The sequence below is a fragment of the Echinops telfairi genome, unplaced genomic scaffold (genome assembly GCF_000313985.2).
Source record: "Echinops telfairi isolate 266 unplaced genomic scaffold, ASM31398v2 ScPeMD7_7420;HRSCAF=8458, whole genome shotgun sequence".
NCBI classification, from domain to species: Eukaryota; Metazoa; Chordata; class Mammalia; order Afrosoricida; family Tenrecidae; genus Echinops; species Echinops telfairi.
In genome coordinates, this window is record NW_022111320.1 from 16,912,295 (window position 1) to 16,928,420 (window position 16,126).

General features: G+C 39.4%; 1 protein-coding gene across 2 annotated transcripts in view; it reads right to left on the reverse strand.

Annotated features, from left to right (window-relative positions):
- Nucleotides 1-16,126, reverse strand: part of PHC3 (polyhomeotic homolog 3) — a 94,701-nt gene that overhangs the window by 57,486 nt on the left and 21,089 nt on the right. For both annotated transcript variants that reach the window (XM_004704088.2, XM_045297395.1), the window contains exons 5-6: nt 6,893-7,051; nt 4,821-4,919 (exon numbers count right to left, since the gene is read on the reverse strand). In XM_004704088.2, the coding sequence (XP_004704145.1) occupies nt 4,821-4,919; nt 6,893-7,051 (258 nt within the window). The remainder of the gene's footprint in view (nt 1-4,820; nt 4,920-6,892; nt 7,052-16,126) is intronic.

Consider the following 16,126-nt stretch of genomic DNA (forward strand, 5'->3'; position numbering starts at 1 on the left):
CTAAGGTAACAAAGAAAACTATACTGCTTAATTAATGTTCTCCCACTTCATGAGAGTTCTGTCTAAAACTACATCATTACTGGGGCTCAGTTACATGCCTTCACTTTCCCAGCGCCAGATGCCTACCACCACCACCACCAGCCCCACCACCACCACCACTAAATGTCCAGTTCAGGTCACGCCAGAATCAATCCCATTCTAAGATATACCACAGGGCGTATCGTCTCTGATTTTTCTCAAAGTTTTTGTAGCAATGTAACCTTTACTACAAAAATAAAACAAAATGAAACCTAGAATAGTCAGATTGCCACTCAATGCCCCCACAATCTAGGTCCAAATCACTGTGAGGCATTAATTTTCTACCACTCCAGTCCACAACTCTCATGTTCCAGCCAACCTGTGTTACAGCTCACTTTCCTTCATTGACATCTTTGCGCAAATCTTCTAAGTTAACTAAGACACCTTTCTCCTTCAAAGCTGTCTCCTGAAACCCAATCCATGCTTGGCTAAAATCCCACTCCTTCCCTAAGAAATCTTCCCAAAGTCCCTAGTTAAAGATACATTTCCCCTCCTCTCTAGATTGTTTTTCCCACACAATTTGAACCACATTGGCCTATGGCACTGACACATGTCTATTTTCAAATCATGAATGCATGTAACTCTTAATATGGAGTCTCCAGTGGGCAGGCCTTCCCTCTGGCATTCTTTTATTACTGCAGTGCTGTAGACAGAAAGGAAGGAAGCTCCACGACTCTGTGGAATTCTCCTATATCTGATTCTGCTTATTTTTTACTTGGCTTTTATTATTTGGGGGCCGTGAGTTGGGTAGATATTTAATTATATTTATGGTTTTATGAAGGAAACATTAAAATACATCATTTATCCCAATTTACCATACAAATATCTGGAGGTACATTAAATCTCCCAGCAAACAAAAAGAAGGTAACATAAAACAACATTTGACACACAAATGATCTATAAAGCAGACCACATAATAATAACAACCAGAGACTGAAGAATATCTGAAATACTTAAAAATCTGGACATTTTTCTTCAAATAAAAAGTATATTCATAGTAAATGAAGATTTAACAATTTTCTCTATTTTCTGGAATCCTGAGATGAAATGCATGTCCTTACGTTTATATAGATGATGTATATTGCCTTATAAGCAAAAGCTTCAAAAAGTTTGTGAAAATTTTGAGCTAAAAAGAGTACCATGAATTCTCCCCGGAGGCACTGCTCGTCCTCTTCCCATAGCTGCCTGAGGTGTTCTGCCAAAGTGACCCAGAAAACTCCACAAAATCATGCAAATCAAGAAGGTCAAAGCTCCAGGTCCACTTTTAGAACACCTGTGAAACTGCCCAGGCCATCAAGGGTATGCACATCCAGAAAGCCACCAAATATTTGAAATATTTGAAATAAGTGAAAGTCATCACTTTGCAGACGCAGTGTGTGCCCTTCCAACGTTACAGTGGTGGAGTTGGTAGGTGTGCCCAGGCCAAACAGTGCAATTGGCACCAGGGTTGGTGGCCCAGAGTGCGCTGAATGTTTGCTGCACGTGCTTAAAATGCAGTCATGCTGAACTGAAGAGTTTAGATGTGGATTATCTGGCCATTGAGCACATCCGGGTGAACAAAGCCCCCAAGATGAGCTCCTGGACTTACAGAGCTCACAGTCGGACCAACCCATGCCTAAGCTTCCCCTGCCATATCAAAATGAGCCTGACTGAAGAGGAAACAAACTGTTCCTAACCAGAAGAGGAGGTTACACAGAAGAAAGATCTCCCAGAAAAAACTGAAGAAGCGAAAACTTATGGCTCGGGAGTAAATTAAGCTTTAACTAAAAGCTGCTAAGTAAAAATACATATGCATTTTAAAGTAGGGCTGCAATATCTACAGATATTTTGGCTTATACATAACAAATTTCAAATATGTCAGCTGTACTGCTTAAGTATACTACAAAGGTAATTTAGTTGTTACCAGAGAGATCACATAATTCAGTTTTCTTTGACAGAATTTTACTTTTGAAGAGGGAGAACTCCACCTTTCCAAGATAAAGAACATTCAGGTACTCCAATGGCCAACTTTCATGTACTGGCATTCCAGAATCTTCCCCATAATGGAATAATGTAAACTGTCTAGCTTTTGCAAACGTCTATGATTTGCTATCTCTTGCTAATTTCACACCTATTAGCCTTTGGCAGTTTCCCTACCAAAACATTCTCATAACAGGTATTTGATTTCAGACTAACAAATCACGTGTGGCGTATCCTAACAGCCTCTCTTGGCAAAGAAACTGCAGGAGCTTAGACAGCACTGATGGTAGCAGAGCTGACTTCTGGTCTCCAATGCCAGCAAACGCTTTTTTTCCCTTAACTCAAACTGCATTTGCAAGACATCCTGGTAAGATTTCTTATGCCTCTACAAACATACTCATTCTTTGTCCTGATATCTTTCTGAAAATCAGATTTACTTGCAGGGTGGAGAAAGGGGCAGAACGTAAAGGTAAGTTATTCCAAATTTCTCATTTTTTTGACAATATGCTGTAAGTAATGTTTAATACTGAGAAAAAATTAACTATTAGGATGACATCAGAAAACCAACAATTAAAACAAAACTTCAAATGTCGTGTTTATTATAAAAAAAAGTTTTAAGCTGCAACTATCATTTTTAAAGTCAACAAAATAGAACAGGACATTTTCTAAACGGTCCTTTATGACCTTGAGGAATACTCCCGGTGTCAACATCACCTGCCATTGCACGGCTTCCTCACTGACGTTTCAAAAGCACCACAAAGGGGAAAAAAAAACCTTGAGAGAGAAATGCCTAAAGGTCAGTCTATTCCCCTAGTTCCTCAAAAGTTCATCCATGAATTAAGTCGGCTCATTACAGAGCCACGCACTTGGATCCTGAAGAGATACTGAGGATGTGCAGAGCAGAGACGCTGTTTAAAAGCTACATGTTTTCCCCATGATAGTTCACAAGATCAATTGTACTCTTGAGTTGTGATTCTCTAAGCAGTTTTACCCAAGGAACCAAAAATCCTGTAAGTGGTTGTATTTTTCTCTCTTCACTGTTAGCTATTTGAAAACTAAGATCCAGCTCCACCCACTGTAGAGCAAAAATAATAATCAGTCACATGTGCTATCTCATTTTGTGACAGGCACTATTTTAAATATTTTATGATTTCTTTTAAGACCTCTGAACTATCACTTCCAATTTACAGTGAAGAAATTGAGGCCTAACAGGATTAATCGTAATAACAGCTAAAATTTAATGAGCATCAAACACTGTTCTGCTTTATATTTATTAATATATTTAGTCCTCATAACAACCCTGTGAAGTAAGCACTAATTAATCCTATTTTATAAATGTTTAGAGACTTATAAAGAGATCTATCCATATGCCAGTTCTATCTGTAACTAAGGTGCGGTAGTTTATTGTGCCAACCTGGCCGATAAACACACGTGGGGTTAATTGAAGGGTGGAGGGATAAAAGGTTCGGTGAGCCTCGCCTTTGCAGCCTTTCCAGTTCTCTGGTCTCTTGCTTTCTGATGGTGGGACCAGGTGGCAGCTGCCTTAGCCAGTTCCCTTCTTCAGCTGACAAGGCTCATTTCCTGCAAGACATCCCTTAGGAGAAGCCACATGGACCTACCCCGATGCAGCCCTGGATGCTGGAGCACACGTGGGAGACCCCTGCCAGCGCTGAGATGCTTACACGCTCACTGATTCGACTTTCCTCCTGCAGTCGGCATCATTGCGTGTTTTGTGAGATGGAGGAGGACTTTGTGGACTGGTGTCAGACATATGGGTTAATGTTGTTCTTGTGGGCTTGGGCAGCACTGGGTTGGGATGTTTTCTTGATGTGCACTTAAACTTTATATAAAACTCTCTCAAAAATATATGAGTTTCTGTGGTTTGTTTCTCTAAAGTACCCAGACTAACACATAAGGTAAAAGGTTGAGGAGTACTAAGTGTAAGTGCTAAGTAAGTACTAAGTTGTAGAGCAAGCACTTAGACCTAGAAACTGGATTCAGGGTCCTGACACACTGTGCTAAACCATGGCCTTGTCCATGGCAATTACTGCTCCTGAAATCAGAAGTGGAACTCAGTTCAGCTTTACCCCAATGCTAAGTTTGTAAGGACTGTATTTTAATGCCTTCCTATTGCCTGCCCTTTATGCAAATAATAAATAAATAATTCAGTGTCTAATGTTCTAGACACTAAGCAGACAGACTAACCATCCTTCAAATTACCCTAAAAGTTAAGAAATCTTGCCTCCCCTAAAGCCATAAAGATATTCTATGCTTCCATGTAGAAATTTTAGTTTTGGCTTTTACCTTTAGGTCTACATTATACTGTGCGTTACTTTTGTGAATGGAGTGAAGAAAGAGTTAAAATTCATTTTTCCATAGACTCAAGCAAGGTAATATTCCACTCAATTTTTTTAATTTAAAAATTATCAAATTTAATTCATTTTAAAAAATTAAATCCATCTTGAAGTTGTAGTATACCTGAATAAAAGCAATCAACAAAAAAAACACATCTCACATAAAAGAAATTGTTCTGCTTCACTATAAAACTAAATAACATCATTTGCAAGAATCTTCACTAACCTTCATTAATGTCAAATAACCTAGATATCCATGCCAAATGATGTTATTTCTATAAAATAGAAAGCACTTTCTTGAAGTTCTCACTATGTTTAATTAAATTTCCATCAGAGATACAAGCACAGAGCACTGAAACCAAGTGCATGTTTGTCTTTATCCTAAGATCCAGACCTCCTGCACCACATTATGAAGCCAGACACGCTCACCTGAGTCGCTGCAGACTGACAGGAAGGTGACGATGACGACGAGACAACAGGAATGTCAGACTGTACAGCAGCCACAGTGGTAGCGGGTGTGAAAATCAGCTGTACAGACAGAAAACCAAAAAATACCCTAAGACATAAGAACATGTCCCACACACAATGTATAGCAGGCAAGAAAGACTGAAATTTGTGACAGAGACAGTGCAGTTTAGAATCATCTTCTAAGCAAAAGGTTTTTACAGGACAAAGAGAAGTTACTAATATTCGAAAACTAAAAATCTCATGAACAAATTCGAAATAGCTGTGATTCTAATGTGTAGAGAAATAAATCAATCCTCAAAAGAGAAAGTATGGTTTGATCATGCAAAATCCTCAGACCTTATTTTTCCCCAGCTAAAACTATTATACTTAAACCTTTCCCAGCTCACTACTGCCGCAGGGTTCCTTCAATGGGAAGTTTGAAAGACCACCAGTTACTATTCTTGGACACAAATTACATTTCTGTGAGAAACATGAAAAGAAGCACCAACAAGTCTTTTAAACCCTCCTTACCACAGAGGCAAACTACACACATACGACATCTCAGTCTTTCGCTCAGCTACACCAGTAAAACAAACCTAGATAACTCTTGATTTAAAACTACTTGCAAAGAACGCAACCACCACACATGTCCAAATTCAGCATCAAAACCATCTGTGAAAATCTTCACATCAAAAAATAGAATAACTCTTTATTCATCACTATCTTTTCTCAATTGTTTTCAATACTGAAATTGAATGCCATTGATTTTTAAGGTAGTACAAATCCACTCAGAGAAGATCCTATTTAACTTTGTAAATTATGACACCTGTTTCAAAGAATCTGTAAATACTCTACCTCAAAGTTCTATTAACACTCAGTTCCAAAAAAGACCCTACTACTATTCAAATGAAAATGACCAACTATGGGATATTTTTAAACTTCAGTTGTTTAGTTACTAGACTTATGTAAATTCAGCAACCAAGAACAATTTTCACAAAAATGTAATTTTCATTACAAACTACTTAAAAGCTCTAAACCTCAAATTTTATTAAGACAGTCTATTTCGTTTGAGTCATATGAAACTGCCTGTTTCAAAGATTTTTTAAAAATAGTCAAATAAGATTTTAAATAGTTTGACCTAGTTAAAAGCACATTACTGGTTAAATAAGTTGCCAAGGGGGTAGGGTGCATGCAGAGACTAGAAATGTGGTAATGTGCACTCAATAGCCTCTAACTACAAGGGAGGCCGTGTCACTATCTCTTGCTGGAAATATAATTAGAAACCTTCTTTGCAATTTTACACGGAAAGCTGGAGCTCTAGATAGACGTTCAGATTGACTACTCAAAAAAGAAAATAAATATGTAACTGGGCCCATTTTGTCTTATTTTGTAAACACATCAAATAAACTTAAGAAGGTAAGTTAGAATAGCAGTAGGTACATAAATACAAATAATCAAATTCATACTTATATTAATCTACGATCAAAGTGAGAAAACAAATTAATCTTGCAGAGTTGAAATGGGAGAAATAACCAAAGTTAAAAAGCATCTGATGACTTATCAGGATATTCAATTCAGATTTCAGAAGATCTCAGGATATAAATTTTAATTTATAATTAACAACAAATATTTTAATATTTATAATTACCATTTTATCAACTCTAGACTATAAAAGACATACAATGATTTTATGTTATCACAGAAAGTACCAATTATAGCTGTAAGATACCATCCTAAAATGCATCCTAATTTCGGGGATGTTAAAAGATGGGGAAAAAAACAGTTTTGCATTGAGGAAATTTGATTATTTTAAAAAATCACTCCAATATTTAAAAACCTCTGACAGGTTCCCAATTTAAAAAATTTCTATTTAAGACACTGAGAAGGCTTACCTATTAAAGGTAGAATTTTCCATGACATAATGTATGGGAACTGGGTATGCACATGCACCATGCACATACTTAAACCGTTATTATTTTAAATGCCTGTTATTGCATTAAATCAACAAACTCTTTGATCGCTCTTAAGTTCATAAACACTCAGCTTAGTCTTACCATTTGAGCTCGGAGGTACATTTGAGCTTGACTTGCCGTTAAGGTAGGCGAGGTACTCCCTAGTAACATAGTCTGTTGAGTAATACTGCCGCTGGTAGAACTGGAAGCCTGGGATCGGCTCATTAACTGTGCAGGTGTAGGTGAGGTGGAGAGGTTGATCTAAGGATGGAAAAAATATTAGGTTACAGGCTTCCATATCTTGCTTCCCTGTCACTGAGTGTCACCAAGCTGCCATCAGCCAATCAATGAATATCAATTGTGAGACTAAGGAACCAATGAAGAGAACTTCATCTCTGATAGACTCTTTACTTCTTTGGTAAATTATTTGCACACAGGCAGAAAATAGCACGTACTAGTCAGTACCAGGACAATTTTTCAGGATATGCACAATGTGTTTAAACAAAATTTCTAGTATCTTCCTTAAAATGTCATTTGCACGAGCTAATGTTCCATTATTTTCATATTCCACATACTAACTTAAAGCATTCTACCCAATAGTTTGTATTATTTTGGCATATATTGTCTCACATTTTGAAGTTTCTAAAGTGAACAAAAATGAAAACAGCCTAGTCATGTATATAAAAGCATGTAACACGTAACACATAATTATAGTTCTAACTCAAAAGAACTCCAAGTAGAGAAAAATACAATTACTACTTGCAAATAGAAAACTCCTGAGTATTGGTTACAAAATTAAATTATAAATACTGCTTGTAAGTTTAAAACTGCCCCTAAGGGAAGAAGCATAGTCTACATAAGCAGATCCCCCCAGAAGGATCCATAAGGAACCAGGAGCTGCGGTCCAGGGAGGGAGACCAGGCTGGGTAGGGACAGAACGGAGGAAGTCATCGACACCCTTTCTCATTTTTTCAGTTGCTATAGACTGCCTGTGTTAAAAATAAATATAATTTTTTAAAAAATAATATAATCTGCTTTCTAATCATTTTGTGGAAAACAATAAAGCAAAAAAATAGTTCATTAGACTTCTGATTCAGAACAAGGAGGACTAGATTAATACACCCACGTACACAAACACACTAATATCATCCTAGATCAGTATTAAAAAATTAGGGTATAGGTGGAGAGCAAATGTTTTGAGAATGAGGATAACGAATGTACAAATGTGCTTTATACAATTGATGTATGAATGGATTGTGATAAGAGTTGTATCAGCCCCCAATAAAATGATTTTTTTTAAATTAGGGTATATAGCTGAACACAAAAACATGGAAGGAAAGGGAAATCTCTAAGTGCCAAGAGTCAGAAACTCAAAGAAAAGCACCAAGGGAACAACTGGGCCTGGGCCTACAGAAACCTCACTTAGTGCCCCATTTCCAGGATGGCGAAAGTGAAACCCACGTTTAGAGTCAAGATATTCAAAAAGGCTGCTCAACACTTGAAAAGAGAGCTGGAAAAGCTCTGCTCTGAAGCTCAGAGAAGCAACCGTGATGCCCTGCAGTCCACTCCTCCCAAAGTAGAGGGGAGAGAGAGGCCCCTGTGAGAAACCCAAGCCCCAGGTTTGAGTCACTGGAAAATACAGAAATGGAGTTTACAGTACAGGAGCAGATCCTGGTCCCACTGTTAACATTAGAACTAGTGCGAGTCACTTGTTTAAACTTAGTAGTGACTGGAGGAAGCTGAGAGAAGGCTACATAGGACCTCTCTATAATAGTTTTGCAACTTCTTATGTGTGTATAAGTATTTAAAACTAGAGAATTTTTTTAAAAAGGAATGGGTATAGAATTAGATACTTCACTAAAAGTATATGCATCTTTTCAATAAATATTTCATCATTTAATATGTTTAAATCAATAGTTAAGTGCTTATAAACATAACTATAATGTAATACAAAATCATTCTGTAATCTGACTTTTACTCCTACTGCACCACTGACTAAGGAAGACTGAAGAAGAAGCGACAATTTGAATTATGGTGCTGACGAAGGACATTGAAAGTCCTGTGGACTGCCAAAAGAACAAATCCGTCTTGGAAGAAGTTTGACTAGAATGCTCCTTAGAAGTGGGGATAGAATGGTGAGATTTCATTTCACATACTTTAGCCATGGTATTAGGAGAGACCAGTCCCTGGAAAAGGACATCATGCACAGTTAAGTAGAGGGGAGGCATCAGAAAAAAGGAAGACCTTCAATGAAGGGAATTGACAGGGGCGCAACATGGGCTCAAACCTAACAATTGTTTAAGGATGGCGCAGGGCCAGGCAATGTTTTGTTATGCTGTATGGAAGCTCAATGTGGGTTGGAACAGATTCAAGGACACCTAACAACGTATCACTTCAATCTCCTTATCAACCAATGACCTCTGACTAAGAAATGCAAGTACAATCTTTTCAGACCAGCACTTCTCTTACTCTTACCAGCTTCTGTGTCTGGCCTTCCCCTAAATGTTCCCACGCTATCCTAGCTTTTTTCTTCTTCTTGAATTCAGAGGCTGTCACATCTATTCCCATGGTTTCAAATTACTTGACCCTGATGACTCTCATTCCTTGACTGCAAATCCTTACTCTGAGTTCCAGATCCAGAATACATCTCTCTAGCTGGTACCAACTCCCACTCAACATGCTCAAAGGCCAAATTCATTATTATTCCTCCTAAACCAGCTCCCCTTCTATTCCTTATCTCACAAATGAAACAGGCATCTTCTGAATTCCCCCAGACAGATGGACTGAATGTCATCTTTGATTCTTCACTCTTCTTGGCCACATGCTCAAAATCTGTGGTGGGCCTGATTGTACCTACATCCTTTTTCTTGTCATATGCATTTTGATTTCTAATCATTTGGGACAGGGGTCCTCAAACTTTTTAAACAGGGGATCAGTCCACTGTCCCTCAGACCCGTTGGAGGGCCGGACTATAGTTTAAAAAAAACTATGAACAAATTCCTATGCATACTGCACATATCTTATTTTGAAGTAAAAAACAAAATGGGGTTAAATGTCCTCGGCGGGCTGCATGTGGCCCACAGGCCGTAGTTTGAGGACCCCTGACTTGGGATAAGATTCCAGGCCCATGGCACTGCCTGCTAGATTACTTTAACAGCTGCAGAGTGATCTCCTTGACTGCCAGATCATCTCTCCCTGATTTTATTAATATTAATTCCTATTTTAAAATCATTTATCTTATCTTTTCCTAGATGCCAGATCATTTTCCCTGATTTTATTAATATTAACTCCCAATTAAAAATCACTCCCATTCAGGATAAAGTTCAACACCCCCTGAACTACCGCTCTAGCATTGCCTCTGCTCCCACTCCTCCATGCACTAGACACCTGAAGTTATTTGCTGTTTCCATGATGTCTCAGGCCTCCCAACAGCACAACAATACTCCTAACTAGAATGGCGGAACAGCATCCCCCACCCACCCTCACCTTTATTATGAACTGCTCCTCAAAATAATTCACTCTAATTAGTGTTTCCAGGTTATCAGAATCCATCCCAAAGTGGAAGTGACTACTCCCCCATTTTTGCCTAATTCACCTCCATACATCTCCATCTCTTCTAAACACTAAACTCTTTAAGGGCTGGAACTATCTACAATGGTAACCTTCATACAAGGAGGCGTCAAAGAGTTCATGGAAAAATTATATTATTAATAATTAAGCCCATTACAAGGAGAGTAAGTATGCATGACAAGTGGAGAGAAGGAATCCGTTTTATAGTCTCTAACAAACCAAACTCGCTGCCATCAAGTAGGTTCAAACTCATAGTGGCCTGAAGGGGCAGGGTACAGTGTCTGAGGCTGGAGCTCTTCACTGGTGCACACGGCTGCAGCTTCCGCCATAGAGCAATTTGGTAGGTTTGAACTGTCAGTCTTCTGGTTAAAAATACAATGCTTAAACCACTGCACCCCCAGTGCTTCTGTATCTAACAGAGGAGAGTATGCATGCAGAGTTGGTGTGGTAATATTAGTTCAATTTTATCTTTTATATATGATAAGTTATTAAGAAGCCCTTCAAAAAAACAAGTATTCCTTTTCTATACAATATTATAAAGGCCTTTGGGATAAAGCCTTATTCTAAGGATTAAACCACTCATAGCAGAGCATAATTGGACCTCGGGAAGAAGAAGGAGGAAGGAGGAGGCAAGAGAGAAGAGGAGGAGAGGCAGGAACTCTGGTAAAGATAATCCGTTATCTTTTTTAAAAACCACAGGAACGATCTTGAAGAAATTATTGGTTGAACATTAAAATATCTAAGAGACTGTCTTTAAGGAAGTAAAAGTAAAACAAAGAACACATTTGTACATTATGTATTTTTCATACAAGCTGTATTTGAAAACAATAGAAAAGGGGAAGTAAGAAAAAAAAGACTACATAGTAACTTCCTGACCACCTGTATTCCACTTTGTATAAATTATGAGATCAAAGAACCAATATCTCACCCATGTGGAACTAAAAGCAAACATGTTGTTTCTAGCAAGTAACATTTCAGGAAGTGTTTACTAATAAGTGTCTGTCCTATGAGCCAAAAGCGCAGTAGCCATCTCTGCAAGAAATTCGCCTCCCCTGCTGGGTCCTCAAACTGTTTAAACAGGGGGCCAGTTCACTGTCCCTCAGACCTGTTGGAGGGCTGGACTATAGTTTAAAAAAAAGAAAAACTATGAACAAATTCCTATGCACACTGCACATAACTTATTTTGAAGTAAAAAACAAAACGGGGCAAAATCACCCAGCAGCCTGGATAAATATCCTCGACGGGCTGCATATGGCCTGTGGGCCCTAGTTTGAGGACCCCTGGTCTAAAACAATGCCCATTCCTCTCTGTGGGAGAAAGACAGGGCTTTCCACCCTTGTGAAGAGTTAAAGTCTCACTACAGTGCCTACGGGGGCACTGTGCCATGAGTCTGAATTGACTTGAGGGCAGTTAGTGTGTTTTCTCTGTAATTGATAAGGCTTTTATTTTCTGCTTCACTCCACTTACCTGAGTCAGATGCTCTTACAGTTTTCCAGTATTTTCTCCGTCTCAACACTCCTAATTTCTTTCACTAAAAGTCTTAAAGCCAATTCTGTCCTCTTGTTCTTCAAGCCCTCCGCTTCACATAGAAGTCGCTCCGAGCCCTATTGGGAAGCTCTCTCCCCACTGTTACTGATTCTAGGATTCACGCCAGAAATCCAGGGCTGCCACGGAAAACCACTGAGCTCAACTACCTCTTGGTGCCCCCAAAAGAATCTGCCTCAGAGGACTCCCTACAGACATTTCAGAGCTATCGGCACCTGCCATTTGGCTAATCTGACTCAAGCAGGTATAGCCAAAGGAAGAAACACTATCCATATAGTAAAAGGAGGGTGTATCTGTGGTCATCAGCATGAAAATATCTTTAAGACACAATTTGCCCTTTGTTCTCAGTTTCCTCATACCAACACCTGGGCTAATGTGGGCTAGCCAAACCAAGAGGGACACTCTGGAGCTGGAATTTGGCTAAACTTCCTAAGGCTTGATGTAATCTATCATGGTCACATGGCAAGACCAGTAAGAACCCTGAACCCGAATGTTTGGGGAGAGGGGAGCTGTGGGTTTGGCAGTTGGGGGCAGCCGAGTAGGTGACCATGTACCAGAGACAAAAGCAAGTCCCTCTTTGGGACATGGAAACTCCACACTGTCAACTCTACAAACCCTTACATCTCTTCATTTTGTCTTTTGTTAAAATAAGGTTGTGTCTGTATGTATGGTACACTCTCCATGAATTAACAAACCAACAAGGGCAGTGAGAGCCAGTGGGGACCTAAAAATTTAGCAGTCTGAAAGAAGGCACTGTTCTAACACGTAAAATCTGGTTCCAGAAGGCGTGGGTCTGAGAAATGCCATGGGTCAGGCTGGACTCAAAGATGTTGTCAGGCTAACTTGTGAGTTATGAACAGCTTTGATCAGCAAGGGCGGAGAGTGTGCCATGTGAGCAACTGGTGACAGGAATGGAGGAGTGGGAAGGTAAGAAGTGGATCAATTTTCACACCTTGGAAACTGGACTCAAGCTGGTCCTGACTATTGTAGTTAGCAATGAAGATGGAATTTTCCCATTCTACCCCATTAGTGCACACACAAGTGTATGTCACACATATATTTCTAAAGATGCATACACTAAAGAACAAGCATTTGAATTGTGGTGATGGCGAACATTAAAAATACCTCGAGCTGACAAAAGAATATTAAAAATATCTTGAAAGAACAAGTCTGTTCTGCACAAATGCAGATGGCAAGACTTTGTCTCATGTGCTTTGGACATGTTTTGAGGAAGAGCTAACTGCTAGAGAAGACATCATGCTTGGTAAATGGAAGGGCAGCAAAAAAGAGGACGGCCCTCAGTGAGAAGGACAGACACAGTGGCTGCAACAATGAGCTCAAACAGAAGAACAATTGTGAGGATGGCACAGGAGTGGCAGTGTTTTTTATACATGGGAGCCCTGAGTCACAACCAACTTGACAGCATCTAACGACTATGTGTGTGTGTACACATACACACACATATGTATATACAAACACATACACTCAACAGAAAGACACAAGTTTGTGGGGCAATGGAATTAAAAGATAACAAAAATTTTCCACAAAGTTTTGAAGCCCCCTCATACCTCACATGTGAATGTGTTGAGAAATGATTAAATTGTACACACAAATGCACACTCAAAAAACTGTATGTGACAAGATTGATGAATACACGCACACCTTTCAGATTTTGGCCCCCTCACAAGTAAACTTTTGAAAATAATACTGAGACAATTAAAATTTTGAAAATGTTAAAGGTTGAATGGCAGAGGGAATGACTACAGGAAATGCAATGAGAACATTTAATTGCATACAGCCAGCTTCAGTGATCGATCGGTTCCCCTTTTCTCCCCCACCTTTTCCTTACCCTCCTGGTATCTCTACCCTCATTATTGGTCCTGAGAGGTTTATCTGTCCTGGATTCCCTGTGTTTCCAGCTGTTATCTGTATAGTGTACATCCTCTGGCCTAGCCGGATTTGTAAGGTAGAAATGGGATCATGATAGTGGGGGGAAGGAAGCATTAACGAACTAGAGGAAAGTTTTATGTCTCATCAGTGTTATATTGCACCCTGGCTCATCTCCTCCCCATGAACCTTCTGTAAGCAGATGTCCAGTTGTCTACAGATGGGCTTTGGGTCTCCACTCCGCACTCCCCCTCATTTACAATGATACGATTTTTTGTTCTTTGATGCCTGATACCTGATCCCATCAACACCTTGTGACCACATAGGCTGGTGTGCTTCTTCCATGTGGGCTTTGTTGCTTCTCAGCTAGATGGCCGCTTGCTAATCTTCAAGCCTTTAAGACCCCAGATGCTATATATCTTTTGATAGCCGGGCACCATCAGCTTTTTTCACCACATTTGCTTATGCACCCACTTTGTAACAGTGGTATCTTAAACTAGTAGTAGGTCTTGCAAAACGCATCTGAACTCAACCACTTGAGGTTACATTTTTTAAATGTTTTGAAGACTGTGTTGTTAGATTTTAAAAGTACCTCCTAAGATAGATGATAAATAAGGGCATAAGCTATAAAATACTGGAAATGATTGGTTTTAAGGAACTCATTTTTTCAGATAAAGTCACAATGATTCATTATAAAGTATCCAGTTGATGAAAATCAGAAGTTTCGAGAAAAAGCTGAACAATCTCTCTGATCATGAAGTACAGTATGATCTTTAACAAGGCTCAGCTAGTCATTATCTGTAACTCCCACCAAATGACTTATTCTTGATGGGTTTGGATAAGAGAAGGTGAGGGAAGATACTGATAGGATTTTATGATTCCATTCTGAGTCATTGTTAATGTAAACTGTAATTAGACAAACTTGGAAATCCGTAGATTGGTCTGTCTTGCCATCCTGCTGGGTTTCAACTGAACCATCTCGGAGCAGTAAAGGGGATCCCACTACTGTGCGGAACGAAGACCAAGGGATAAAGCATGTCTCTTTGACTAAGAGATCCTGCACATTGGACCTCTGAGATCCAGGGGGCAGAAAACTGTGACACTAAAGCAGCAGCACAGGAAGGGCAACACCATAACCCAGAGCCAAAGCACAAGACAGAGAAGTAGGCTTCCTGGCCCGAGGGTAGGGTACTTTCAGGCACTAATGTTGTTGTTAGATGCCATCAAGTTGGTTCTGACTCACAAAGACCCTAACAGGAAGATGCCCTGCCTGGTCCTGGGCCATCCTCACACCTGTTCCTGTGTTTGAGCCCATTGTTGTATAGCCAACTGTGTCAATCCATCCTGCTGAAAGCCTTCCTCTTTCACTGCCCTTTATCAAGCATTGATGTCCTTCTCCAGGGACTGGTCTTTCCTGACATGTCCAAAGTATGTGACACAAAGTCTCACCCTCCGTCCCTCTAAGGAGCATTCTGTCTGTACTTCTTCCAAGACAGATTTGTCTGTGCTTTTGACAGTCTATGGTACTTTCAATATTCTTTGCCAGCACCATAATTCAAACTGATCATTTCTTCTCCAGTTTTCCTTATTCAATCCCCAACTTTTACATGCACAGGAGGTCACTGGAAATACCATGGCTTGAGTCAGGCACACCTTATCTTCAAAGTGCTTTTCAACACTTTAAATTGATCTTGTGCAGCAGAATGACTCAATACATCATTTTATCTCTTGACTGCTGCTCCCATGAGCACTGATTGTAGAGCCAAGAAAGACAAAATCCTTGACAACTTCAACCTTTTCTCTTTCTCATGAGATAAACTATTTGTCCTGTTGTGAGAATTTTGATCTTCCTTATATTGAGTTATAATCCATACTGAAGGCTATAATCCTTGATCTTCATCAGCAAGTACTTCAAAGTCCTCCTAACTTTCAGCAAGAAAGATTGTGTCATCCACATATCACAAGTTGTTGATAAGGCTTCCTCCAATCCTGATGCCACATTCTTCTCCATACAATCCAACTTCTCTGATGATCTGCTTGGTATATAAACTGAGTAAGTATAGTGAGAGGATACAACCTTGACCCCACAACTTTCCTAATTTTAAAACATACAGTATGTTCTTGTTCTGCTAGCACAGCTGCCTCTTGATCCACGTACAAGTTCTGCATGAGCACAAAGAAATGTTCTGGAATTCCCATTATTCTCAAGGCTATCCATAGTTTATGATCCATAACAGATGCCTTTGCATAACCAATAAAACAAAAGTAAATAGTTTTCTGATATTCTCTGCTTTTGACCAAGATCCATCTGACATCAGCAATGATACCCCTGTT